The sequence below is a fragment of the Trypanosoma brucei genome, chromosome 11 (assembly GCF_000210295.1).
Source record: "Trypanosoma brucei gambiense DAL972 chromosome 11, complete sequence".
Taxonomy (NCBI): Eukaryota; Euglenozoa; class Kinetoplastea; order Trypanosomatida; family Trypanosomatidae; genus Trypanosoma; species Trypanosoma brucei.
The window spans coordinates 910,927-935,491 of NC_026744.1; the positions used below are offsets into that span (position 1 = coordinate 910,927).

At 48.8% G+C, this 24,565-nt stretch overlaps 8 protein-coding genes across 8 annotated transcripts; 6 read left to right on the forward strand and 2 right to left on the reverse strand.

The window, feature by feature from the left end:
• Positions 1-720: 720 nt before the first annotated feature.
• On the forward strand, positions 721-5,610 carry TbgDal_XI3630 (mitochondrial DNA polymerase I protein D,putative; the record flags this gene model as incomplete). The annotated part of the gene is made up of 1 exon (XM_011781207.1): positions 721-5,610. One exon carries the CDS (start codon positions 721-723, stop codon positions 5,608-5,610), a length of 4,890 nt encoding a protein of 1,629 aa, XP_011779509.1.
• Positions 5,611-6,343: 733 nt separating this feature from the next.
• Positions 6,344-8,083, forward strand: TbgDal_XI3640 (squalene monooxygenase, putative; the record flags this gene model as incomplete). The annotated part of the gene is made up of 1 exon (XM_011781208.1): positions 6,344-8,083. One exon carries the CDS (start codon positions 6,344-6,346, stop codon positions 8,081-8,083), a length of 1,740 nt encoding a protein of 579 aa, XP_011779510.1.
• A 1,762-nt stretch (positions 8,084-9,845) lies between these two features.
• Positions 9,846-12,005, forward strand: TbgDal_XI3650 (MCAK-like kinesin, putative; the record flags this gene model as incomplete). The annotated part of the gene is made up of 1 exon (XM_011781209.1): positions 9,846-12,005. The coding sequence occupies one exon, from the start codon at positions 9,846-9,848 to the stop codon at positions 12,003-12,005; it is 2,160 nt and encodes a 719-aa protein (XP_011779511.1).
• A 1,355-nt stretch (positions 12,006-13,360) lies between these two features.
• TbgDal_XI3660 (hypothetical protein, unlikely) lies at positions 13,361-13,705 on the reverse strand (the record flags this gene model as incomplete). Its single annotated transcript, XM_011781210.1, has 1 exon — positions 13,361-13,705. The coding sequence occupies one exon, from the start codon at positions 13,703-13,705 to the stop codon at positions 13,361-13,363; it is 345 nt and encodes a 114-aa protein (XP_011779512.1).
• Positions 13,706-14,209: 504 nt separating this feature from the next.
• On the forward strand, positions 14,210-18,712 carry TbgDal_XI3670 (hypothetical protein, conserved; the record flags this gene model as incomplete). Its single annotated transcript, XM_011781211.1, has 1 exon — positions 14,210-18,712. One exon carries the CDS (start codon positions 14,210-14,212, stop codon positions 18,710-18,712), a length of 4,503 nt encoding a protein of 1,500 aa, XP_011779513.1.
• A 242-nt stretch (positions 18,713-18,954) lies between these two features.
• Positions 18,955-19,233, forward strand: TbgDal_XI3680 (hypothetical protein, unlikely; the record flags this gene model as incomplete). The annotated part of the gene is made up of 1 exon (XM_011781212.1): positions 18,955-19,233. One exon carries the CDS (start codon positions 18,955-18,957, stop codon positions 19,231-19,233), a length of 279 nt encoding a protein of 92 aa, XP_011779514.1.
• A 968-nt stretch (positions 19,234-20,201) lies between these two features.
• On the forward strand, positions 20,202-23,000 carry TbgDal_XI3690 (hypothetical protein, conserved; the record flags this gene model as incomplete). Its single annotated transcript, XM_011781213.1, has 1 exon — positions 20,202-23,000. One exon carries the CDS (start codon positions 20,202-20,204, stop codon positions 22,998-23,000), a length of 2,799 nt encoding a protein of 932 aa, XP_011779515.1.
• Positions 23,001-23,175: 175 nt separating this feature from the next.
• Positions 23,176-23,517, reverse strand: TbgDal_XI3700 (hypothetical protein, unlikely; the record flags this gene model as incomplete). Its single annotated transcript, XM_011781214.1, has 1 exon — positions 23,176-23,517. The coding sequence occupies one exon, from the start codon at positions 23,515-23,517 to the stop codon at positions 23,176-23,178; it is 342 nt and encodes a 113-aa protein (XP_011779516.1).
• Positions 23,518-24,565: the final 1,048 nt, after the last annotated feature.

Here is a 24,565-nt window from a genome sequence, read left to right on the forward strand (position 1 = left end):
TTTCCATGAAGCTTGGGTCGATTCACATGTGCTTCAGGGAAAGATAGCGCCTGTGGAGTGAGGGGTGGGTTGTTACACAAGCTGTACATCGCAGCCCTGGGGATCGTGTCAAATTTGTCATCTTAAGTCGTCACGTAATTTGGTGAACTATTATTGTCCAGCCTGCGTACACGTGAACGAGGACGGTGCGCACTGCAGAGTCCCCGCATTTTGGAATGGGGTTTAAAATACGTCGCTCAATTTCACGGCAGCCGTGCTATTAGTGATGTTATTTGATTGTCTGTTACTTCACATAAATGTATATTACGTGGTTCGCTGCTTTTCGAATGTTGCGGTGGAGGGCCAATATACCTATGAAGGGGGGAAATGAGCATTTGGTGATACAATAACCATACAATTTCCCTTTTTTTTTTTTTGCGCACTGTCTGACCACCTGCTTCCGTGCAGCAGCCGTGGTGATGTAAACTTCCGACGCTATACTGTATATCACTGTGCTAGTTCAGCGGAAGAATCCACTATTTAGTGTGTTGCCATAACTGTATTCATCGCGCTTTATTTATTTGGTAATATCGTCATATTGAAGACACTTTCCCAGCGGGTGCTGCGACGGCCCGCATACTTCACCACGTGTACTTACCGAAACAATTTGCGCATCCTTCTTTTTTTTTTTCTATTCTTTTTGATTGTTGGATAGTTTATCTTTCTCTTCCACTTGCGATCATGCTGCGGCGGCTCTTCAAGCCGCAGCTGATGGTCCCTTGGTCGCGACAGCCTCCAACCTGCTGCTCCTCCCAAATAATCAATATTATTAGCCGTGGCCTTTCCCAGAGGGGGGAGCCGCTTGGTGCAGCAGCGCCGTCAAGTGTGAGTTCCGTTTCCGTGCCACCAGTGGCGTCTTTGCACACACCTGTCATGCACAGTAATGCGTTTGCAGCCTCTGAGGTAAAAAAGCTACTTGCGAAGGCACAGTACTCGCTTTTCACGCTGGGGTGGAATCCAGGCACGGATGATTACTGTATTTACTGTGCCACAACAAATGAGCTTGTTCGAGCCAAGAAGGATACCCTCTGGAAAGCTATCTTCTGGATGGAGGGGCGCATTGGGGACGACTACATCGCAGGTCTTTTATTCCCCAGCGATGGGACCCCTGCACTCACGGAGGTGGCAGCTATGGTGAGAGAGAAGTGCCGCCGCCAAGTCGTTGTCGCTCCAGACACCTGGGGCATATGTTACCTGACACTTAAGAATCAACGGGACTTTGTGAGAGGGATGGAGCTCCCCGCCAGTCTTGAGCATGCCGCCTTCCTCCTTATGCGCGCGATGTTTAACTCCTCCCTGATCGAACCATCCGTGTTCGACGTCACTTCCGGTGCGTACATATCTGCTTCGTGCGCCGACTCTGTGAGTGCCGCGCGTGATTGCTTAGTAAGTTGGTGGGTGCTCTTCAATGTTCACAAGAAGTTCGGCACTTCGGGCAGCAGAAAGTTGATTGACCCTGTTGAACAAATCGTGCGGCGCGTAGTGAAGACTGTAAACGTCTTTGTGGTGGACATCAATGTGAGGGTTGGTAAGGGTACCATTTCGGAGGGGTTCACAATGATTGTCACCATCTACGATGCACAGAGGAGGTCGCAGTCAGTTCATATGATTCGTAGCTTGGCTGAAGAATCCGCGAAGCGAAATACGTTAAACGGTTTGCTGTTTGGAGAAGGGACTTCCGCTATCTCACTATTTGTCCCAACAGATCGTACAAAGTCATCACAACTCCTCGCGTTCGCGCGTAGCTGCAGGCCTTCATGTCCTTTCTTTGTAACGGAACCGTCGAGCTTGGCGCCCTTCTTCTCTGGGGCCCCGGTGACTGACGGCCTCAGCGAGCAAAGTGACCCGCGCTCCACTTGGGCACTGATTCGTACCAACTGCTTCGCCCAGTGTCCTGGTAGGAAGTTGGAGGAGGTGCTAGATAGAAAGTTGTTGCAGGGGTTTACAGCGGTCGCCAACAGGTTGTACTCTGACCGCCTGCATCGTGTCTCACCGGCACTGATGTCGGCCGCGAGTAGCATTCCCCTACGTGAGGAACCGCGTGTTGCATGGGAGCGCGTCGCCAGTCTTGTTGAAGAAGAGCGCAAAAACCCCGTTGCACACGTAAACAAGTCTGCCTTCCTCAATAATGTGACCATCACTGACGCCGAGGTTGTCTTCCGTCTGCAGCAGTGGCACTCGACGATATATGAAAGTCCCGACCGTCTGGAGCGGGAGCGGGAGGCACTAGAGGGTCTCCAGCGGTACTTGGTCGTAGATCTTGAAACTACAACGGTACGGCGTTACAAACGTGTTGCGAATCCTTTCACCAAGGAGAACTATGTTGTGCTCTCCGGTGCCCGCGACTACAGGGGACAAGTTTTCATGCCCAGCCGCTACTACAGCCGGAACGTTGCACTGCGTTATGACGATTTGCATGTTACCAGCACTCACTCTTTGGTTAAGGGTTCGTCTAAGCACTCTCTATTTTTACCACCATTGGATGACTACGACGTTCTTGTTGGGCACAACATCAAATTCGACTTGCTGCATATGTGGAGAGATGTGGAGCTGAGGCGTTTTTTGAAGCGCGGTGGCAAAATATGGGACACCATGTATGCCGAGTACCTTCTGACCGGTCACGAGGTGAAACTGGGTCACGGTGCAGGCTTAGAGGAGGTGGCGAAATCATACGGTGGTCAGACACCAAAGCTGGATGCTGTGAAGCAAGCGTGGTCGTCGGGAAAAGACACGTGCGAAATACCGTACCGCACTTTGACGCAATATTTGCACGGTGATTTGGAGAACACAGAACTTATTTTCAAGAAACATATAGAACGAGCACTCGCGCAGAGGCAGGTGGTCATCATATTAGCTCGCATGGATGGACTTTTGTGCACTACCGAGATGGAATACAACGGACTGAAGACAAACGTGCAGCTTGCCTTGTCGCAAAGCAATGAGCTGATGTGCAAAGTGAAGGAGCTACGAAGGCATCTGGACAATTCGATACCGAAAGAGATATCTATCGACTGCCGGAAATATTTCAACTGGGCGTCTAACCAACATCTTATTGCCTTTTTTTTCGGTGGGAAGCTGAAGTTGAGCACTAATGCACGCGAGAGTAGGCTCCTTCCTGGTGAGGTATTTGAACGCCACACGCTTTATGCTCGTCCAGAGGACTATGATAAGACTGAGTTCCCCAAGGGTGTCTTCTTGCGGCCCCCAGTGTATGTAGTCGGGCCCGCCGACTGTCTCATGACCACTGGTGTATCACTCGACAAAGGAACCAAATTCTTCAAAATGTATTTCGAGGCATACGTGAAACAAGCTGGTTTTAGGAAGAGTTCTTCCGTGACGGACTCTCTTAGACGTGCGATGGTTTCTGTTTCACGCATCGACCAGGAGAAGTGCAGCAACCCAGATGCACTTGTTAATTTGTTGCCGAAGCGCCACCTGTTTTTGTTTGCTGCCTTCACGCCCACAAGCGATGGGACAATAAGTAAGTTATTCCTCAAGAATGCGATAACCGGGGAATCTCTGACCATTGCAGGAGATTGTGCGAACAAAGTGGAGCGACTGCGTGCTTTCATGGAGGGGCAGGTGGAAGCGCACACAGAGATGCTTGTCGATGCGGACGGAGACGGCAGCGCCCCAGCAAATAACAACGCATTCGCCGATGCCCACATTACGATCTTAGCTAGGGATGCTCCCTTTTCGTGTGCACGGTTGCTGCATTCAGACGAAGGGATCAGCGCGTACCTGTCGTTACACGATGGCCTCAATCCCCAGGAAGATGTTGGGCAACGCTATGTCATCACTCTGGCGGATACTGTTTCCACGCTGTCGTACTACCGATATATGTACGGATCTGATACGGAGGCAGCATACGCCGATAAAACAAAGGTTGATGAGTCGAAGTTAGTGGTGCCTATGAAGGCTCTTCCCCGGCCGTGCTCGTCAAGAGGTGCGACCTCAGAGGCATTCAAGAAGAAGCTTGTGCAGGAAGCCGCAATGAAACCGGAAGATTGGTGCAATTTGTATATTGACATTTTCCTTCACATCGGGCATGCTGCTCTTTGCCGCGAATCGCTTGAAACAGAGGCTGGGTCGAAGAAGGCGCGCAAGTCCAAGGGAAAAGGTGGAATTAGAACACCCGGTGATCTACCGATTCTTCTCCGCGAGCGTAGCGCTTTTATCGGCTACTACAACTCTCTTCCGGACGATGAACGCAAGAAACTAGCTCTCATGACTATGCTCGGGAGGACCTGTGGTACTGCCTTTGATGCCTTTGCAGTAATGTGCTCGCATGATGACATAGTGGAGGTTAATATTGGGGGTCGCTTAAATCAGTATGTTCCCAGCCAACTTGACGCAGAGCAGGTGATGCGCAAGTTCAGGAGCCCGACGACGCGTCAGTTGCAGGTGGGGGAGGACTCACTTACGTACTTCAAGAAAACTCATGGGGATAAAACTGCTGAGACGATTTTGGAATTACGGGCCATGGAAAAACTCATTGGTACATACTACGAGAACACTGACGATGGAACAGGAATGGTTTCACTTGTGCACGATGATGACAGTTGCATACACCACGAGCTAATACACAATAAGACTAACACTGGTCGATTGGCGAGTGCAAATCCGAACTGCCAGAACATTCCCAAGGAGGATAAATCACCGTTGCGTGAAATGTTTGTCAGCCGTTATGGCGAAAAGGGAATGTGTATTGAGGCAGATTATTCACAGCTTGAAGTCGTCGCATTGGCTGTTCTTGCGAATGATCAGCAAATGTTGGAGGATCTTCGGTCTAATGTGGATTTCCACTGCAAACGTGTTGCGATGATGCGTCCCGACCTGCAATATACTGAGATTCTCAAGAAGGCAAAGAAGGACAAAGAACCGGAGTTTGTTAAGTTGCGTCAGCAAGCAAAAATCTTTTCCTTCCAACGACAGTATGGTGCCGGGGTTAAGATGATCAGCGAGAGTACTGGGTTAACGCAGGACCAAGTGCGCCATTTGATCGAAAAGGAGAGGGAGACTTACCGCGGGGTGGATGTCTTCAACAGTATGGTTGCTCTATCTGCTAATAAGTTCGATGCCTCGCTGCAAAATGGCTCTCGAAATGTCCGAGGGCACCAGATTTTCAAGGGCATGTTCCCTGTCATCACGGGTAGCCGATACATCTTCACGGAGTCCGATGTGCCAGAGGGACTACTCCGAAACAAGTCACTCGCCGTCAAATCAACTAATTTTTCTCCAACACACCTTAAGAATTACCCAGTGCAAGGGTTTGCCGGTGAGATTGTGCAAATTATGCTTGGGGTGTTGTGGCGCCACTTCCTTCGGAAGGACAACTACGGGGGGTTAGCTGTACTAATCAACACCGTGCACGACTGCGTATGGATTGACTGCCACATGGATGTGTTGCAAGACGTTGTCTTGGAAACTGATGGAATTATGAGTAGCGTACGCGATGTCCTGAATCGTCTTTACCCTGAGATGGAGGTGTCTGTGGACTTCCCCTGTGATGTCGTCGCAGGAGAAAACATGGGCGCCCTGCGCCCCGTTGTCATTGAGGAGACACTGTGAGCGTTAAAGCATATGTGCCCTATAGCAGTAACGTCTCACTGCTCGTTTTGTTGTTTTGGATCCGACTCATTCTCTCTCAAAACTCCTTCCTCCACACTTTTCAGTGAAAAGATACCCATCCCCTTTTGTTTGTGTGTGTGTGTGTGTGAAGGGAAGTGAAATGAAATGAAACGGAAAAAATTAATCATAGATCGGTAACCTAATAAAGTGAAGGAGCTCCATTATAAAAATTAACTACACGCGTATGGGCGCATGAGTGTGTGTGGGTATAATCTAAGTAATTTCGAAGGTAGGCGGATGCCGTATTCCATAGAAGGTATAAACAATGCCAAAGGATCGAAGAAACGAAAGGGAGAGTGCGGATGAAGAAAGCTCACATAGATAAGTATGGGATCGAATACGATCCAAGTTGGTTTTATTGTTTGGTTTTGCTGGTTTAGCTGATACCTTTCTTTTCTACTGTTTCACTTCTTTACTTTGATAAATGTGCGGAAAATTGCTTTATTTTTTTTGTCAGCAAGAGAGTTTTCTCTTGGATTCTAAAAATAAAGTAAAAAAGGCACGGTAAGGAGTGCCCATGGAGCTGCGAGGGCATGCCAGTTTTCATGCCCTTCTGTTTTGTGTTACAAAAGGCAAAAGTTTCTCTTTTCCTCCGTTGGCTTCCTTTTTTTTTTTTCCGCTGGCAGACTTTTAAGCATATAACCACTGGTACGGGAGTGAAGGAAAAAATAGAATGGAGGCGGCCATTATTGGATCAGTTGTTTTCCTAGCGCTAACGGTAACATTCCTCTTTGTTCTGTTTGATCATGCTGTATCCGGTGTCCGGTTGAAGGAAGCGCGCCTAAACTATGACTATGATGTTATCATTGTTGGGGGGAGTATCGCGGGACCAGTCATGGCTAAGGCTCTCGCAGACCAAAACCGCCGTGTGCTGCTACTCGAGAGGTCACTTTTCACTAAACCAAACCGTATTGTGGGGGAACTCCTTCAACCTGGAGGTATGGATGTGTTGATGAAATTAGGCATGGACGAATGCGCTAAATCCGTTGGAATGCCTTGCCATGGTTATGTTGTTCTGGATGAACGTGGCGATGAAATACGGCTACCGTATGCTGCTGGCCTTCAGGGGTTCTCTTTTCATTTTGGGGATTTGGTGAACAATTTACGAAAGTACGTGTGGCAGAACTGTCAGCCAGCCGTCACGATGCTTGAAGCCACGGTAACAGAGGTCCTCGTGGAGCGAGTTGCTCCGTGTGTGAACAGGGCCTACGGCGTTGTCTACACCACGGCAGCCGAGTATAACGTTCCGGAGTCACCTTTTACGGGCGCGCCACCCTCGAGAACGGATTCTACAAGCATGTCGGAGGAGGTGCAAAAAACTGCAACAGCTCCTCTCGTTATTATGTGTGACGGCGGTTCGTCAAAGTTCAAAGCTATGTATCAACACTACGACCCTGCAGCCAACTACCACTCGCACTTCGTTGGTCTCATCATACGTAATGCTCGTCTTCCTCAAGAAGGATACGGAACCGTTTTCTTTGGGAAAAAAGGACCCATTCTTTCGTACCGCTTAGATCCTAACGAGCTTCGTGTTCTCGTCGACTACAACAAACCAGCGTTACCATCGTTGGTGGAGCAAAGCCGCTGGCTATCCGAGGAAATCGCGCCATGCCTTCCTTCCAACATGCAAGAGGATTTTATTAAGGCAGCACAGAGTACCCAAAACATTCGATCCATGCCAATTGCCTTTTATCCCGCCACTTTTCCTTCTATCAGGGGTTACGTGGGGATCGGAGACCATGCCAATCAACGACACCCCCTTACGGGTGGGGGCATGACATGTGCATTCAGTGATGCATTTCTTTTAGCGGAGAAACTCCTCGAAATCAAGGAGATGCGCAGCTCCGACGTTGTGGAGATGGCCGATATTGAAGACAGTATCCAAAATGCTATCGTGAGCTATGCGCGTGGGCGCGTGGTGCACAGCTCCAGTATTAATATCTTATCGTGGGCACTATATGCTGTTTTTGGCACCCGTTTGCTCCGCAATGCCTGCTTGGAATACTTCGCACGCGGTGGTGAGTGCGTTTCCGCTCCGATGGCATTGTTGGCTGGTGTGGATCACAGCCCACAGCGGCTACTGTGGCATTACACCAGAGTCATGTTTAATGGTGCACTGAACCTCGCCACGTTAAGTGGTCCCCGCAACTGTCGCGGTAAGGATACTCCCAGTTTCGGTAGAAGGTGCATTAATGCTGCTACATTCTTTGTATCTCCGTTTCGGGTGCTTGAGGCACTTTATCTTCTGATCGCGGCTGCATGTGTTGCAGTGCCGGTGGCGTACAGTGAATTCGTTTCCATCTGGCGGTTGATAAATCCAACGGGGTTTCTTTCGTCTATTTACAAGACCGTCCGAGTTGCTGTGTGTCGTTCGCTACTCAACGGGAGGAAAAGGAAGCCAATTGGTTTGTGATGACACATGTGGTCAGTTAAGTGAGGGCACATTGGTTGCGGGAAAAGAGTAGAAACAAAAGAGGCAGTTGTGTTGTTTAACCTTGCCTCTGGGGTTGGGCATCACTGTAAATTCGTTTACTTGTTATCACTATTTTTAGTTCAAACACATCTGTACGCATGTCCTTTAAACAATTCCCTTGTCGAGGAGGGACTCGGCTCATTCAGTTGCGTGCCTGCACAGCGCCGGTTGCTGATTGTGGATATGCTTCACGCCGCGCTATGGTGCAGTAGAGATGGAGGTCAAGGAACGAGTGGTACACATCGCTCTGTTATTGAATTGTATGCACTGTTACTCGCCTGGTGCGTCACCCTCTTTGAGGGACGCGCGCTTCTGTTCGTGTGTGTGTGTGTGTGTGTGTGTGTGTGTGTGTGTGTTTGTGTTTCATTATCGGCAGTTTTGATGACTGGGAGGGGGAGCGATCGCTATAGGTTTTTTTTTTAGTTTAAGCCGCAGCAGTAGCCCTCAGATCTCAGTATCTCGTGACGGGCATTAGTTCCCGATTGGCTGTGGCAAGGAGTTCCGCCTATGGTGCTAAGGGCGCGCCGCGAACACCCACCCGCCGTGGCGTGGTCTTCGAGTTTCGTGTGTTGTTTATACTTAATTCCTTCTCATTTTGTGTTTGAATTAGGCTGCAAATGTCAGGTAGGTGAAACCGGGTTGTTTCCGGTGCTTGTTTCCTTAAACTGAATATAACTGACAGTCGCATCGTATCTGGTTACCAACTGCTGAAACGAAATGCGGAGGCGCATGTTAACCCGGTTGCATGAATGGCCCGCGGCGTTTCTGGTGTAGTTTCCACGTTTTTCGATGTGTTGTTATTCTGAAGAGGTGACGCGGTTGATGACGTGATAATGTTTTAAGATGATGTGCCGTATGTGACTCGGATTGGTGTGTCTCTTTGATGTAAAGGGGAACACACGCGTTCAGACTGCCAATAGGCCGCTGTGAGAGGGTGTGTGTTAAAGTTTTGGCGATCGAGCTTCCTTCCTTCCTTCTCTTTTTTTTTTCCTGGGAACATATGGGGGCACATGGGGTTTTGTGTAGAAATCCAAATTTATTACCGGAGTGAAGCGATTCACCTCCTTGAACAACATTGAGGTCATTGTCATGAGACACACTACTCCGCTCGTTATCCTGCGCATTGGAAGCCTCTTTGCGTTTGACCGGTTGGAAGCCTACCTTTACTGTTGCCTCTATCGTGGAGACTTCTGTGACTCTCCGACACGTTTTGTTTATCGTTGGGGCTCTTTCCTCCGTTCTTTATTTTTTTATTTTTTTCGCTCTCCTCTTTACTGCCGCGTACCGAAACTATGTTGCGCGTCGGGGTTGGGGGTTTTGTGCGTGCGCAATTATGGAGAGCCAGTGACTCCTCGAGTGCATTGTTAAATGAAGGGAAAATTCGGGTACTTGTGCGTGCGTGACTTTCATATTCTTTTGGTTACCATTAAATTCTTTTTTCTCCTTGTGTGCTTTCGCCTGTTTTGACTTTGTAGTAGAAGTGTGTGGGTTTCTCTAAGGTCTTCTTAGCGAAGGTCCTCAACACCGAGCAACCTCTAGAAACGAGTTTAACTGGGCGCAGACGAATATCTAAAATATTCGTTCGTATATAGATACACTGCCCTGATAGGGGAAGAAGAAAAAAGAACAGGGCCGAAGTTACAAGAGAGTGAAGTGAAAAGAGAGTTCAAAAGTGAAAGAAGCGAAAATCAAAAGGAAGGAAATGGAGCGACAGCTTCGCGAACTCCTTGAGCAAGGAGGTTTGTCGCACACAATTCAGGGGTTTGTCGATGGTGGTGTTCTTACCCTTCAGCAGCTCAAACAGCTCACCATGCAAGACTATCAATCTGTTGGTGTCATTGTCATGACTGACCGCCGAAAACTATTTGAGCTGATTCAATATATGAAGAGAGAGCAGGCGAACCCCCCCTCCGTATTGAACACCTCGGACGCGCCACGTGTACCCGAGCACACACCTCAGGCCGTAACTGGTGCGCGAAACACAACACCGAATTGCCGTAATGCGACACCCTCCAGCGCGCAACGCAAGGCGGAAAATGAGAACGCTCGCATGAATGAAAGCAGGCAACTGTCAGGGGCGGGAGGGCGACGCGATCCACTTCATGTGATTGACGATATGGAGCTCTCAGCCATGAAAATGACCCCAAACTCACGGCCACTCAGCCGTGTAGCACGCGCCTCCCCAACAGCCGCCACCCGTAAGCCTGGGGAGAGTGGAACTACTAAAAGAAAGGCAAGTCGCATCACAGTGGTGGTCCGCAAACGTCCACTTAGCACGTCTGAGATCAATGATGGCTTATACGATATCCTCGCCACGGACCCTGACAACCTGCAGGCAATTGCCCTACTTGAGCCCAAACAGAAAGTTGACCTCACGAAATATATTGAAAAACACCGTTTTACCTATGATTTGGTTCTTGACGACAAGTACAGCAACCGCGATGTGTACGAGAAGGCATGCAAACCCCTTATTGAAACAGTGTTTGAGGGTGGGTGTGCCACTTGCTTTGCGTATGGACAAACGGGAAGTGGCAAGACATATACAATGCTCGGGAAGGGGGACCAGGAAGGTATATATCTGATGGCTGCACGTGATCTGTATGCTCGACTGGAAAGTGGGATGAGTATCATGGTTTCATTCTTCGAGATATATGGAGGAAAGTTGTTTGACCTGCTGAATGAGCGTGAGAAGCTTGCATGCCGTGAAGATAGTCGCGGTGTTATCAATGTTTGTGGCCTTACGGAACATCGTGTGGAGGATACGGGGCATCTCATGCGTGTAATCGACTACGGAAATTCCATTCGAGCGGCCGGCTCGACGGGCATGAATGCGGATTCCTCCAGGTCGCACGCTATCCTTCACATAACGGTTTTGAATTCAAAGAACCGGTTCTTCGGTAGGTTCACCTTCATCGACCTCGCTGGAAGCGAGCGGGGTGCAGATACACTTGATAGCGACAGAACCACGCGCCTCGAAGGTGCAGAAATCAATAAGTCACTTTTGGCACTGAAGGAATGTATTCGTGCGCTGGACCAGAATCATCGGCACATTCCTTTCCGTGGTTCAAAGCTTACAGCCGTGCTGAGGGACTGCTTCACGGGGAACAGTCGCACTGTGATGATAGGCAATGTTAGTCCTGCAAGCGGAAGCTGTGAACACACCCTTAACACACTACGCTACGCTGATCGTGTGAAGGAACTAAAGAAAGACAAGTCGTCCCGCATCGCCGCCGAGGAAATCATGATTGGCCAGATGCCAAGTGAAGAGATTGAAACACTTGGATTGAGCAGTAACTTTGCCCAAAGACGTGCCCGAGAAAAGAAGGCCGGCACCCGGTCCTCCAGTCATCTTTCACAACGGGAACCAGGCACGCCTAACGCAAAGTCTCACAGCAGCTACGGCAGCGGCTATCGGCTGAAAGGGCAACATTCTCGCGTGTCAATGAGCTGCAAAGAGGAAGACTACCCGAACTTCTCCGACAGCATTCGCTCCGGGAAAGTTCCAAGTAGTGGAGGGACGAAGAGCTTCAACAGGGTGACACCAAAACACAGTCGTGTTGGCAGCGAAATATCGATCCGCGACGCTAGCCCGTATGAAATGACTTCTTTTGCGAGCGGTGATTCCTTAGACGAAGAGGAGGATAATACCATTCTGGGCCATCGCCGTCATATTGACGCAATGATGGAGTTATTGAAACAAGAAATGACGGAATTGAATGGAGTAGAGATGCCTGGAGCCTCCATTGAGGTGTACTGCAAAAATGTTGAGAGCATTCTCAACCGTCAGGCGAAGAGTATTAGCAGTGTTAGAAATATGATAAGGCAGTTGCTAAACCGCCTGGAGTCTCGGCAACGCCGGTAAGTGTACTTCCCTACCGGTGGCGTCGGGGGATCACCCGTTAGTTTATCTGTCTCCTCTTTCTTTTGCTTTGTACGAGTGGAGAAGGAGAGGGAGGGAGAATAGGACTTTTTTGTTTGTTTTGTTCGGTGTGTGTGTGTGTGTGTGTGTATGTTCGAAGGGTTAGCGCGTTTTTTTTATTTGTGGGAAACTCGGGTAATGCACGGGGAAGTGTAAAGCAAAGGCTGTATAGAAGTTGAGAAGGAAATCGAGAAAAAAAGAAAGGGAGGGGGATCATGTAGGTGTGATGTTTAGCTCTTTGAGGCTAATTGCACCTGAGAGAAGAAGCGGCAAAACCGGATAAGGAATATTGAGTGCAAGGAAAAGTGTGTGTGTCTCCCACCTGACTCATGGAAAGAAGTGTGAATGACGCGAATGAATGGAATAGTAGCAGTATCACAAATATCACATATATGCAGACATGTGAAGGAAAGGCGCAAGGCGGGAGGAGGAGGAGGAGGAGGGGCAGGGAGGAAGTGTTCATACATAAGTGTGAATGTGGGAAGCTTACTTGGAACTTTACCGCCTCCCCCTCCCCAATTTCCCTTCTTTGCTGTTTCTACGAGCCACCTCCTTCCTGACTACCGGTACAACAGCAGTGATTTCATCTTCCGAGTATTTGGCGTGTTCGCATGTGGGTGAGAGAAAGCGTTTTACTCTCCGCAGTTTCCCATCATGGGGCGGGGGAGAGAATGTTGAAGGGTGTAAACTGGGAAAACAAAAGTTAGGGTGCAAAAGAAAAAAATATTAGAAGGAAAATTAGCATGAATGAATAAACAGTGAGGGGTATTGGGTTGAGAGGGGGGAAGCGGCGTTGCAAGTCACAAAGGCTGTTGTTGTCTTTTTTTTTTTTCTATTATACCCTTTCCCATTTTCCTTACCTTGTTCTCCCACACTGTCCCCGTCCTTTTCCATTTGTCCTACCCGTCGCTGCTGCCTTATATATTTCAAAGCTGGCGGTATTATTATGATTATTGTTGTCATTCGCACATAAACGTTATCCCTTATATTTACATATATTTAAATTTATGCTTTTCCCTTACCCATCTTCTTTGTACAGTGGCGGGTCAGATGTTGTGAGAATACCTTGAAATTTGTTGTCTTCTTCCCTCTGTGTCTCCCTTGTCCTCACCGGTGTTTACATATATATATATATATATGACTATCACTATGAGCATCACTGTTTCCTTTGCTCAAAAGAAAAACAAAACAAAAATTAAATGAAAACAATACTTTTATATTTATATATTACCTTGCTTTCCATTGCTGGTGCTGCACCCTTTTCCCCTCCGCCCACTCTTCGGGGAAGGGAGTTCCCACTAAATCGGCCGTTGCCATTCCTGCTTGGGATATGGGTGCGTGCTCATTGACTCAGTATCACAGAAATTACCGCAATGGACGAAATCAAAAAAAATAAATAAAAAATAATAAAAAAAAATATATATATATATATAATAAAACAAGCAGCAGGTAAGGTGTTGACAGGAAAAGAGGAAGGGAAGCACGAAAATAATAAAACCAACAACGTCAAAAAGAAGAACAAACTTATTTGCTCGTTTTTCCATGCACACACACACACACACACCTCTGTGTATACGTTTGGCTGCGTGAACGGCTACTCGTCTTTCTCCCTTCTTTGTTTTTGGTTTTCCGTGTGTGTCCATCCATACTTATGTGTACCAAGGTGAGTGTTACGGTGGCTATTACTCACCATCGGGGTAATACTGGTTACTTTAATCACGATTGTTGTTGTTGTTGTTTGAGGTGCTTTTGTTCTCTTCTGGCATCTAATCATTGGTGCTTCGTCCCTTCATCATCTTTTTTTGTTCGTTGCCCTTCTTACATTCTCTGTTAACCCAGTCGTTTTCCTTCCCCCCTCCTCCTCATCAAGACAGTAACAACAACAATTATTATTACACTCGCTACCTTCACTTCAACACGTGCGCAATTCTCTTGTTTTTTCGTCGGATACCTTCAAATGGTCTGTACGCGGATTGTGTTTATTTTCTTTTGTTTTTTTTTTTGCGCGTGCGGTGGCACATAACCCTGTATGCTTACTCCCCTACACATTAGCTGATATTGGTTATAATGTTCTTGCCATCCTCACATTCCCCACTTGTCTACCCATATAACGTCCGAACATCGAAAACGAAACCTATAGTTAAGGAATGAGGCGAGTACATCAGATTCCCTGTAAAAAACTGTTTAGGCAGTTGGGGCGTAGGGGAATATTATCCACACCGCCATCGCCAGTGGAGTCAGCGGAACCCACAACCATCCGCTCAAGGGGCTACGGACCCAGTAAACATTTACTGCGCGGTGTTGACGCGACACGCGGCGTCGTTGTGGAAGCAGCCCTCAGCCCAGCGGATGTTGAGATGCAGCGCCGCGTTCTTTCGATGGCGAATCCAAACGTGGCGATCCACGCCAAACTTGAGGGTGAGCCTTCACCCGTTCATTCCGGCACCAACTCCCTTCATGGTGACGACCAGCGTCTGGCCGACCGTGCAGGTGTTGCTTCATCGGAGCAGTTAGCCTCTGTGGCAACTGTTATATTGGATGAGGTGAAGGAGCAATTGCAGCTCAACCTTAGCGCTGCGGATGCCTCACAAGATAGTCGAGCAGCCACTGTAGTGAATGCCGTCGCGGAGTGCCTGCGGAATGAGGTGGACCGCCTCATTCACGCGAACCACACGCAGGAGTCGTCCATTACCCGGGTGTTGAGGGAAAATACAGACCTGATTTGCAAGCGCGTCGCCGATGTCATATGCTCGGAGCAGCTGAAAACACTATCATTCAAGGACGTAGGTCAACTTCCGCAGGTCATCAAAGAGGTGGGAACGTCCCTTGTGAGGTTAGAGAGCGCCTTGAAGAGTGCACTGGATTCGAGCTTTGGAAAAGACAAAAACCTCGAAGAAGTATTGGGAGATTTGCGCGAACACATTGTCTCTGCCATCGAGCAAGCCTCGCGTTTCCAACAGGAGCGACTTCTCGCTTCTGTGAGTGATTTACTGGCCGACTGCGCCGATGCGCAAGACAGCAAGTCACGTTTGGCTCAGGCTGCGAGTCTGAAGGTAATCGAAAAGAACGTGAGGGATGCCATGTCACAGATGGTGGAGGACACGCAACATAAGGTTCAGTCTGTATTGCGTGACCTCCGTGGGAGTGCTTCGACCTCTGATGCCGCTGGAAGTACGATGAACGTAAGCAGCGGTAACGAGGTGGCGTTCGAGCGAATTTTAGCATCTTACGGCGAACGTCTTGAAGAACTGCGTGAGTCAACAGCTGCGGCCGTTGACCTTAAGGAGCTTATGATGGAAATTCATAGCATGCATCAGACAAGTGCAGGAGATGTGAGTGAAGTCAAAAACCTTGTGAAGAAACTAAAGAGAGAATTGATAAGCGCTCTCCAACCCTCCAATACCGAAAACACTGAAGGCAGCACTGTGGAACGTAAGTCCAGTGACACAATAGATTACAATGGGATTTTTGCGGATAAATTGGACGCATTGGCAGACGATGTAATATCAAGGATAGATGGGCGACTGAAGGAGCAGCACGCTGATGTGAGGGAACTGTCGGCGAGGCTTCTCCAGCTTGAAGATGTGATCAAGAAAACTCCCCGTGCTGCTCTCCAGGTGGGGTCAGTGCCTGAGCTGAACGACGACCGGCTGCTGGCATTGGCACAAAGTATCAGTGAGAGTATTTTATCATCTCTTCCCCCGCATTCCGCCCCCGCTGTAGGGGGAAAAGAGCAACAGGAGCCACCGCGGCCGAGCGTCAGCACCGCGGTTGCCACTACTGCACACACCTTTACAACAACAGAGCTCGCGGAGGCTGTGTCAGCTGCTCTCACCCCGAGACTGGATGAATTGGCGGCAGCCATCCAAAAGAAAGTGGCACCTACCTCCACTGCCTCGGGCAACGAATACGACAACAGACACATGGGTGAAACACAACTCGTAACCGTCGCACAAACGATATGTGAAGGAGTGCGGGAAGCAGTTAGGGAGAGTATGGCCCTTTACAAACCACCCGTCGCCTCACCACCCACCCCGGCCCCGGGAGCAGTTGTTGCACCAGCTGTTGACACGTCTGCCTTAGAACAGGCAATGGTGACGAAAGTGGAAGATCTCAAAAGATGCGTTATGGACGCCGTGCAGGAAATGGACCGACCACAGGAAATTGATCTCTCGCCGTTCCGTACGTACCTCGATGATGTGCTGCGCAGCATGCAGACAACTCTGAGCAAGCAGCAGCAAGCGACACAGGACAAGGTTGATGGTGTGGTTGAAGCGCTGGCAAAGAAGCTTCAGGATTACCAACACCAATTAGAGTCGAAACTTCAAAGGCAGCACCGAGATCAAGTGGAGCAGATACAGGTTGTGCGAAGGGCACAAGAGCAAGATATGAAAGCTGATGAAGAGACGCGGAAACAACGGATGTCCCGGAACCAAGAAGACGCCGAACAAAGGACAAATGAGCAAAAGTCTGCTGTCACGGGGGCCATGCAAGAGGTGTTTCTGCAAGTGAGGCAGCGGCTGAAAGAAGATGTTCGCACACTTCTGAAAGGTGAAGTGGCCGCTGCCCTCATACCGCTCGATGACCTTTACAAAGAGCTACGTGAAAGTGGGCAAAAGTCGCGTACCGCCTTGGAGGCGAAGTTGCGTTCTGTCGAGGACACACTGCAGTCCGTCCTTGACTCTGAACGACACCGCTCAGATCGTCTACAGGCAACACTTGACGACGTTATAGCATGTATTAAAAATAACTCGGGTGAAGTGAGCGGTTCGGAAACCGAAGCGTTGAAGTCCCTTAAAAGGCTATTGGAAGACCTCGCTGAGCGCAACACCGCTACCGGAATGGAAATATGTTCTGACGTGAAGGCTTCTTTAGAACGTACAGAAGAACTTCACGTTCAAACTGCAGAGAAGATGTTGAGGGGGTTTGATACGCTGAAGTATGAGATTCACGAAGGACGGCAACAACTTGACCAGCTCCTATCGTCCAACCAGCAGAATAAAGATGTTGCACTTGCTGTCGAGGCCATGCGCACGAAACTGGACGAAGTCCGTTATTCCCTTGACTGCATTATGGCATCTGTCCGTGAGATGCAAGAACACCCCATGGGACAATTACAAGAGCCGCAGCAGCAGCAGTCCTTACTCCACGAAACTGAAGTGAAGAGTCCAATAGATGACAAGGTGTTGGAGCAGTATGAGCAACGCCAGCGAGAGGCATCCGATTTAATTGCGTCGCGTCTCGAAACCCTCTCGGCAACAACTCGTGAGGTTCTTTCGCAACTCCAACGGCAGCAGCCACGAAGATCAGGGGAGGAGATGGGTTCGCAGCCGGCCGTAACCACAAATTTAAGTGTGGAGAGTCTGCAAGCTATGGAGGGTCGTTTAGGTGAACGCATGCAGGCATTGCAGGCTGCGCTTGATGAGCTGACAAAAGTCGGTGCCAGTGTTCCTCCTACAACAGAGGTTTTCAGGAAAGACGAGGTAGACGGTGTTGAGGGAAACAAAAGCTTCATAAGGGAAGTTGATGAGCTCATGACGCTCGTGAAGTCGTCGCGAAGTGTACAGGCGAAGCAAATGTGGGAGAGGCTGAGCATCTTGCGCACATCTCTGGTTGATGTGAGTACGAAAAAAACTGGAGACACCAACATTAAACAACTGTTGGGGGCTCTGGAGGAAAATCGTCTGAAGCTGCGAGAGGAAATGGGGGAAGCAGAGAGAGAATTGGTTATAAAAATTGATGCCGCAACACAGAAAGCGGTAGAGCACTTTGCTGCTCGTATAGAGAGGGCCGTTAAGGCGTCAGCAGATGCTGGGCTGGGGCAGCTGCGCAACGATATCAAAGAAAGTAGTGAGATATTGAAAGCACACCAGCACCAGTTTTCGTCGCAGCTGCAGGATAGAATGACTAACATAGAGAGAACAAATAGGGAGTGCGCCGCTGAGTTAAAAGAAAAGTTGCGGGACACCAGCAAGGAGTATCATAGTGCTTTGGGACAGTTTGTGAAAAACGATATGATTGCAGCCCTGCGTAGTACTGTTGATGAGGCGACTACCCAGCAGATGCGTACCTTCACGCAACAGTTCACTTGGCAAAAGGAACGAGAGGAAACGAACAAAGAGGCGGTGATGCGGAGCGTTCAACAGGTTTCCCAAGAAGTTGGCAAACTCCAATCAATGAGCAGTGAGGTACGCACAGCCGTAACCAGCAGTTCGGCAGGTGTCGTTCAGGAGGTGAGGAACGCACAGAAGGACCTCGCGATGCTTTTCGAGAAACGGCTTGCTGCCGTGTTAGAGCAGCAGAAAAAGCAGCAAGTGGTTCAAGTATTGTCGCCTGTGCGAGTCGGGGAAGCCGATTCTTCAAACGGTATTCCAAGTGAGACCACCGACACGCCTTCGCTTGTCACGATGGTAAATCCACAGGGGGCGTCCCACCTTTCATGGTTTTTGCTGTCGCAATCGGTTGTGACTATCATCACCATCATGCTGTGCGCATACTTTTTATTTGCGGCCTTCCTCGTTGCCTTCGTGCCTATTCCACTTACTGATGAATTTGCCTCACACATGGAGCAGGCAGCGGATAATGATGTCTCTGAAATTGCCCTCAAGAGGCCGTTAGTCTCACGTGTAGCGGACCGGGTAATTCTATAACCTCCTTTTTTGTTCGTTTCAATCTTCTTTTTATTCTTCCACCACCTCTCACGTCCCTACATGTACACCCACATTTCATATATTTGGTGTGTAGTAAACATTTTTCTCCCCATAGATGGGTGACATTCCAGCGTAACTACTTCGTCTTTAAGGTTGGTGTTGGCGTACGTTGGATTTGGCATGTGACCCCCTACCACTTTGTGTTGCTGGTGGCAGGCGTTGTCTTATTATTATTATTGTGTATGTGTGTGTGTATTTATGTGTTTCTTTATTTGTTTGGTGGAAAAACTAGGGAGCGACGCCGCTGCGTTCGAAGGAACAGGGAAAGGAAACAGATAAGTATACGCCCGCTTTTTGCATTCCACTCTGTTAAATGTTCTTCCATCTTTTTTTTTGTTATCTTCCCCCGTTATCCCTCATATATCCACGTCTGTTGCACACGTCGTCTCGTTTGCAGCCACCGGAGGCCCGTTGCGTCGACTGGTTCTGTGGGCGAGCAGGTTGCCGCAAGATGTTTTTGATTACTTCCTCTTCGTTAAACTTATTGTTTTCAGCTGTTAGTTGGTTGTATCTGGTGTCTGTTTCCTCATTTATTTATTCCGCTCTCGGTGTGATGCTCCACACATTAGTTTGAGGTCATTCCCACTGACGTTGCCTTCGTATTCCGCTGATATTTTACTCTCTTGTCTTGTTTATCATTGCTTGTTTTCGCATTTCCTTTCGTCTTTATGGGGTTGTTCAAAAAAAAAAAAACGAAATCAGCTAAAGGTTACTTAAAAGAAGAGGTCTAAGGAAAGTTGAGAGGGGGAGTAGCGTACGCGGTCGGGCGCAACAAAGAGAAGTAAAAGGTTAACCCTTTCTTTGTTTGAGTACAGTGCCTTTTTCCCACGCGCACAAAAAAAAAAAGAAAAGAGAACCACGAAAACAAAGGGGGTGAGGAGAGTAAAGGAAATTTTTTTCGTAAAATTTAAGGCGGAGGGCGGACGAAGCGATATATACTAGTGTATTAGTAAGGAGGGAAAGACAAGAGAACATCAGTAAAGGTGGCACTCAAGGGTTGCAATTAATAGAGGAGCAGGGGAAACAAACATATAAAGTTGTATATATATAAGGGGAGAAACAGAAAGGCATCGGTCAGGGAAGTTGTTGCGCACGCACCACTTCGGCACGCTGTCACGAACTGTGCGGGTTTGGCGAAAAGATCAATACGCATAGAAAGCGAAAGGGAGAAGAATATTCTTTCTCCTTCCCGGGAAGGAGTACTGGACTGTTTGATTGTTCGTTTTGCACACTAGCACGCGGGTGTGAAAGAGGTCGCAGGAAAACCGCATAAGTTAGAGTCAGAGAGGGAAAAGTGTTAGATACACTTGTTCTAATATACCTCCTTGAACATATCCACTGGTCAGGGGAGTGAAGTGAAGCAACAGTGACACGGGTTGTTTCAGTTGCGTTATTAATAGTAAGAATAGCGGCGTGAGTGGGGGGTTTGATGGCAGAGGTGAAGCTTCCGCGGCCGGGCCGAAGCCCCTCCTCGGGCAAAGTCACCGTCACCACCTCTTCAAAGCGCCAAGCAAAAAGTGCCCCATTCAAATTTCTCCGCAAAGATGAGGGACGGCTTTCTTACTCGTGCACACCAGAGTCCCCAGTTTCAGTGTGTGGTAATGTTTCCCACGGTAACAGTATGACTAACCGTGAGCTCGCTGCCATGGATAGGAACAGTTCCCGCTCACTCCGCGAAGCAATAGCCAATGATATGCGCAAAGGGAAAGCTAACGATCCTTTCGGCGGCTTTGAGGTTGCGGTTCCGAAGCGGGGACCACCACCTGGCGCATCGCCGCGGGAGGAACGTGGGATGTCTCTTGAAGGGTCGCAGTTGCATGACAACGTAAGTGTATCATCCCCTCCTGTTGCCGTGCAACACACCTCTTCCCGCCTGGCTGTGGGAGACGCTAACCATAGCGAATCCATCGGGGACAAGTCCGTCAGCACGAAACGACTTGAATCCCGTACTTCAGACGAGTCGGAAAGAACAGTAGAACCCCAGCCACAACAACACCAGCAGCTACAGTTGCAGCAACACCAACTGCAGCAGCAGCAACAAATGCAGTTGCAACAACAGCTGCAGCAGCAGCAACAGCTACAGCTTCAACAGCAACAGCAACAACTGCAACTGCAACATCAGCAGCAGCAGCAAATACAACTACAACAGCAACAGCACCAGCTACTGCCAAACCACAGTCACCAGATGCAATTGCAAACCCAACTCCCACAGCAGCACCCTCCACAAGGCTATCAACAGCAGTTGCTCAATCACGGCCAACAGTGGCAGCACTCGCAGGTGCAGGCGCAACCGCAGCCGACGCGACAGCGGGTGAGTCCAATGAACACCAACACTTTTTCGCGGAACATCGAGGAGAGTGAGTTGGGCGACTGGTGCCCCTCGCCGGTGCAACAACGTCGGTGGAGGAACGGGGAATCGGACAACGGACATACTCGTCGGTCGATTGCTACCCGCTACGGTGACCCAGGAGAACTAGACGGCGAATATGTGAGTGGTGGAAGGAGCCTCCGCAACTATTTTCGACCTCCGCTTCCAGAATATCATCAGCCACGTGAGGAGGAGGAGTTGGTGGGCCAGCTGGAAGAGGAATTGCGCGTCACGAAGGAGGAGCGATCCCGGTATTATCAGCTGCGCATGCAACTGGAGCGTGAGCGGCAGCGTTTCGAGGAATACCGCTCTGGAGTGGAACAGGACATGGAGGACGAACGGGTGCGGTTGGATGCCGCACGGGCTTCGGAGCAGCGCCAGGCAAAAAAGGACGTGAAGGTAGTGGAAGAGCGGTATAAATCTACCCTCGAACTTCTCAGGACAGAGCGTGATTCAAACACAAAGCTGACACAGGAAAACGAGATGCTGCGCCAGCAACTGGAGGTGACGACAGCACGGTTGCGTGAGTCGCAGAAGCTGCAAAAGGCGGAGACGAATCGGCTGCGACGTGAGATTGAGTCTCTGACGCGGCGGAACGAAGAGCTGTTGGAATTGGCAAGAGAACAACAACTCACAGCATTAGAACGTGGTGAGACGCTGACACCACCACTGCTGTTGCACAGCGGCCCAAATATACGACATAAAGCTTCGGCTAACAGTAGTAGCGCGCCGAGGAGCGGTGAAGATGTATACGAATTGCATGGTAGTTCACTACCCACTAGAAGCTACTCTTCTGAGCAGAATCGTTATCTGGACATTGTAGAGAGGGAGAGGAGACTAGCGGAGGAAGAGGAGCACGAGCGGAAACGGTTGGAAGCTGAGGATAGAAGACGTGCCGAGATGGAAGAAAGGCGAAGGCGCCTTGAAGCTGAGGAAGCGCGGCGTGCTAAAGAGGAGGAGGAAAGACGAAGGCGCATTGAGGAGGAGGACCGTCGTCGCGCCCATGAAGAGGAGGAAAGGCGGAAGCGAGTTGAAGCCGAAGACAGGCGCCGCGCTGAGGAAGCGAAGCGCAAGTCTGCGGAAGCTGAAGAGAGGCGTCGTGCTGAAGAAGAGGAAAAGCGCAAACGTGCGGAGGCGGAGAACAGGAAGCGGGTTGAGGAGGACAAGGTTAGGCGCGCAGATGCGGAAGTTGCTCCGCGGCGGAAGGTAGATGCAAAGAAGGTTGTGCGGGAGGAGCGTTCGCAGGCGATCGACGAGGGCGCAACTAGCAAGAAACTTGAGGCACGCCAGCAGCGGCGCTCCTCTGGTCATCCTGTTTTAACTCCTCGCGCGCAGAGCTCCAAAACAGCGAATTCTGCAGTATCAACTGCCCGTGCAGCATCGCAGGCTTGCACCTACGCAACTCGCAAGGGACGCCGCGCACCCACTGCCAGCGAATTAACCGCGGACAATGAGCCCGTTCCGGATGAAGACTTTCCGAACGATACCGTCGTGTCGCAGACATCCCTAGGAGAAAATCCCAATAAGCGTGAAGTGTTGTACCGTAGCGGGAAGCGAGAGATACACTACACGAATGGGACTCGCAAGATTATTCTTCCCTCGAGCCACGTGATGCTCTACTTCGCAAACGGAGACATCAAACGGACATTCCCCTCAGGGAAGAGCACATATTGGTATGCTGTGGCGCAGACGACACACACACAGTATGCAGATGGAGCTCAGGTGTTTCAGTTCCATTCTACCGGGCAAGTAGAGCGCCACTTGCCGGATGGCAAAAAAGAAATTCTTTACCCTGACGGTATCTACAAGGTTGTGTATCCAGACGGTAGGGATGAAACCATTTTCCCTGACGAAAGTTGAGAGAGTAGTGCAATTCCTTTACTCAATTTAGTTTTTCTTGAAATAATTACCTTGTGGTGATGCTCGTAGACCTTTTTCAGGTACTAGTCAAAATGTGCGGTGTCATAGTTGAGTTTCCGACTTATTGTATGCCATCGTTTCTCCTCCTTTCTCCGTTCTATCTCCTCTTCTCACTCTACATTTCTTTCGTTTGCTCTGAGTTATATGCACCGTCCACGACTTTCTGCTTTTTTTTTCTGTTTTTGGGAGGGGAATGGGAAAAGATTTTGCAGCTTTGTTGCTCACACCCCATGTAATTTGGATGAGTGACATGCACTTTATTGGATACGCATAATATAAGGAGGAGCAGGGGAAGTATTTTAACCCTAATGTTATCCCCTCGCGCACCCGTTCTTTTCCCTGCTTTTGTGGGTATCTTTACTTTCTTTTTTTTTTTATCTCTCACATCTTTCTCGTTTTTTTTTTTTTTTGGTTCATCAAGCAACATTGACTTCCCACTTACCCATGCTTCTCTCATGTTTGTGCAGCATTTTTTTTTTTTTGTATGGGTGTGTGGCTCCCTTTTATTACTTTGAAGGATGGTTTGACTTATTGTGCACACTCATAGCCACCTTTCACTGAAGGTAAAAGGGAGGTGGCACTGGACTGGGAAGAAAAAGCGAAAGAAATGACTTAATAAGAGAATAGGTTAAGAGAAAATGAAGTGATAATGTGGAAGATGAAAAAAGAGGAGCCAGTTGTGATCTTTGCATTTATACTTTACTTTTTCTTTGCGCGTGTGTGTGTGTGTGTGTGGTGGCTGCGTTTATGCTTGTTTTTTTATTTATTTACTTTTCCCTAATGCAGAGGCGCACGCATGCATAATTGCTGCTGTTGGTATTGTGTGATGTGTGAAATGTCCGTCTTTAATTTGGGATTTGGTTGTATTTAGAGCGTATGCGGGATGGCGGTTTAGCGAGGAGCTGCGAAAGGTGGAAGAAAATTATGGGGAAAAAAAGAAAAAAAAAAGGAGTACGTAAAAGAAAGAAAGAAAGGAAGACACTTGTAAGAATAATGAGTTTCGTTGCGGCACTAAAGGGGAAAGCCAAGGAAGGAACGGTGCATATAAACAAAGAAAAAGAAGAAAAGGAAGTGACGTTGGGGGCGTAAAGTTGTTTCCTCCACTTTACTTTACTTTTTCTTATATTTTTTTTTTACTTATGATTCTTATCTTTCTTATCTTTCTTTTCGTTATTTTCGACTCTGGTATGTTTTTCTTCTTTTTGACCCTTCCGCTCGCTGCGCTCCCCTCTCCCCTTCTCCGACCCCCCCCTTTTTTTTTTTGAGCTCTTCCTTGAACTCTAAGTGTTATCATCTTCATATATTTACACTTCTGCACCTTCCTTCACCTTCACCTTCACCTTCCCGCAACGCCGCCGCTGATGAGTTTGTCTGATAATAATAATAATAATTATTATTATTATTTCTTCCCTCTCCCACTTATTTCACTCCTCTGTTTTCTTACACAGTGACCTTCCAATGATGTTGGTGCACCTTCAGAGACACTGCCGCACCGCCGTCGTAGT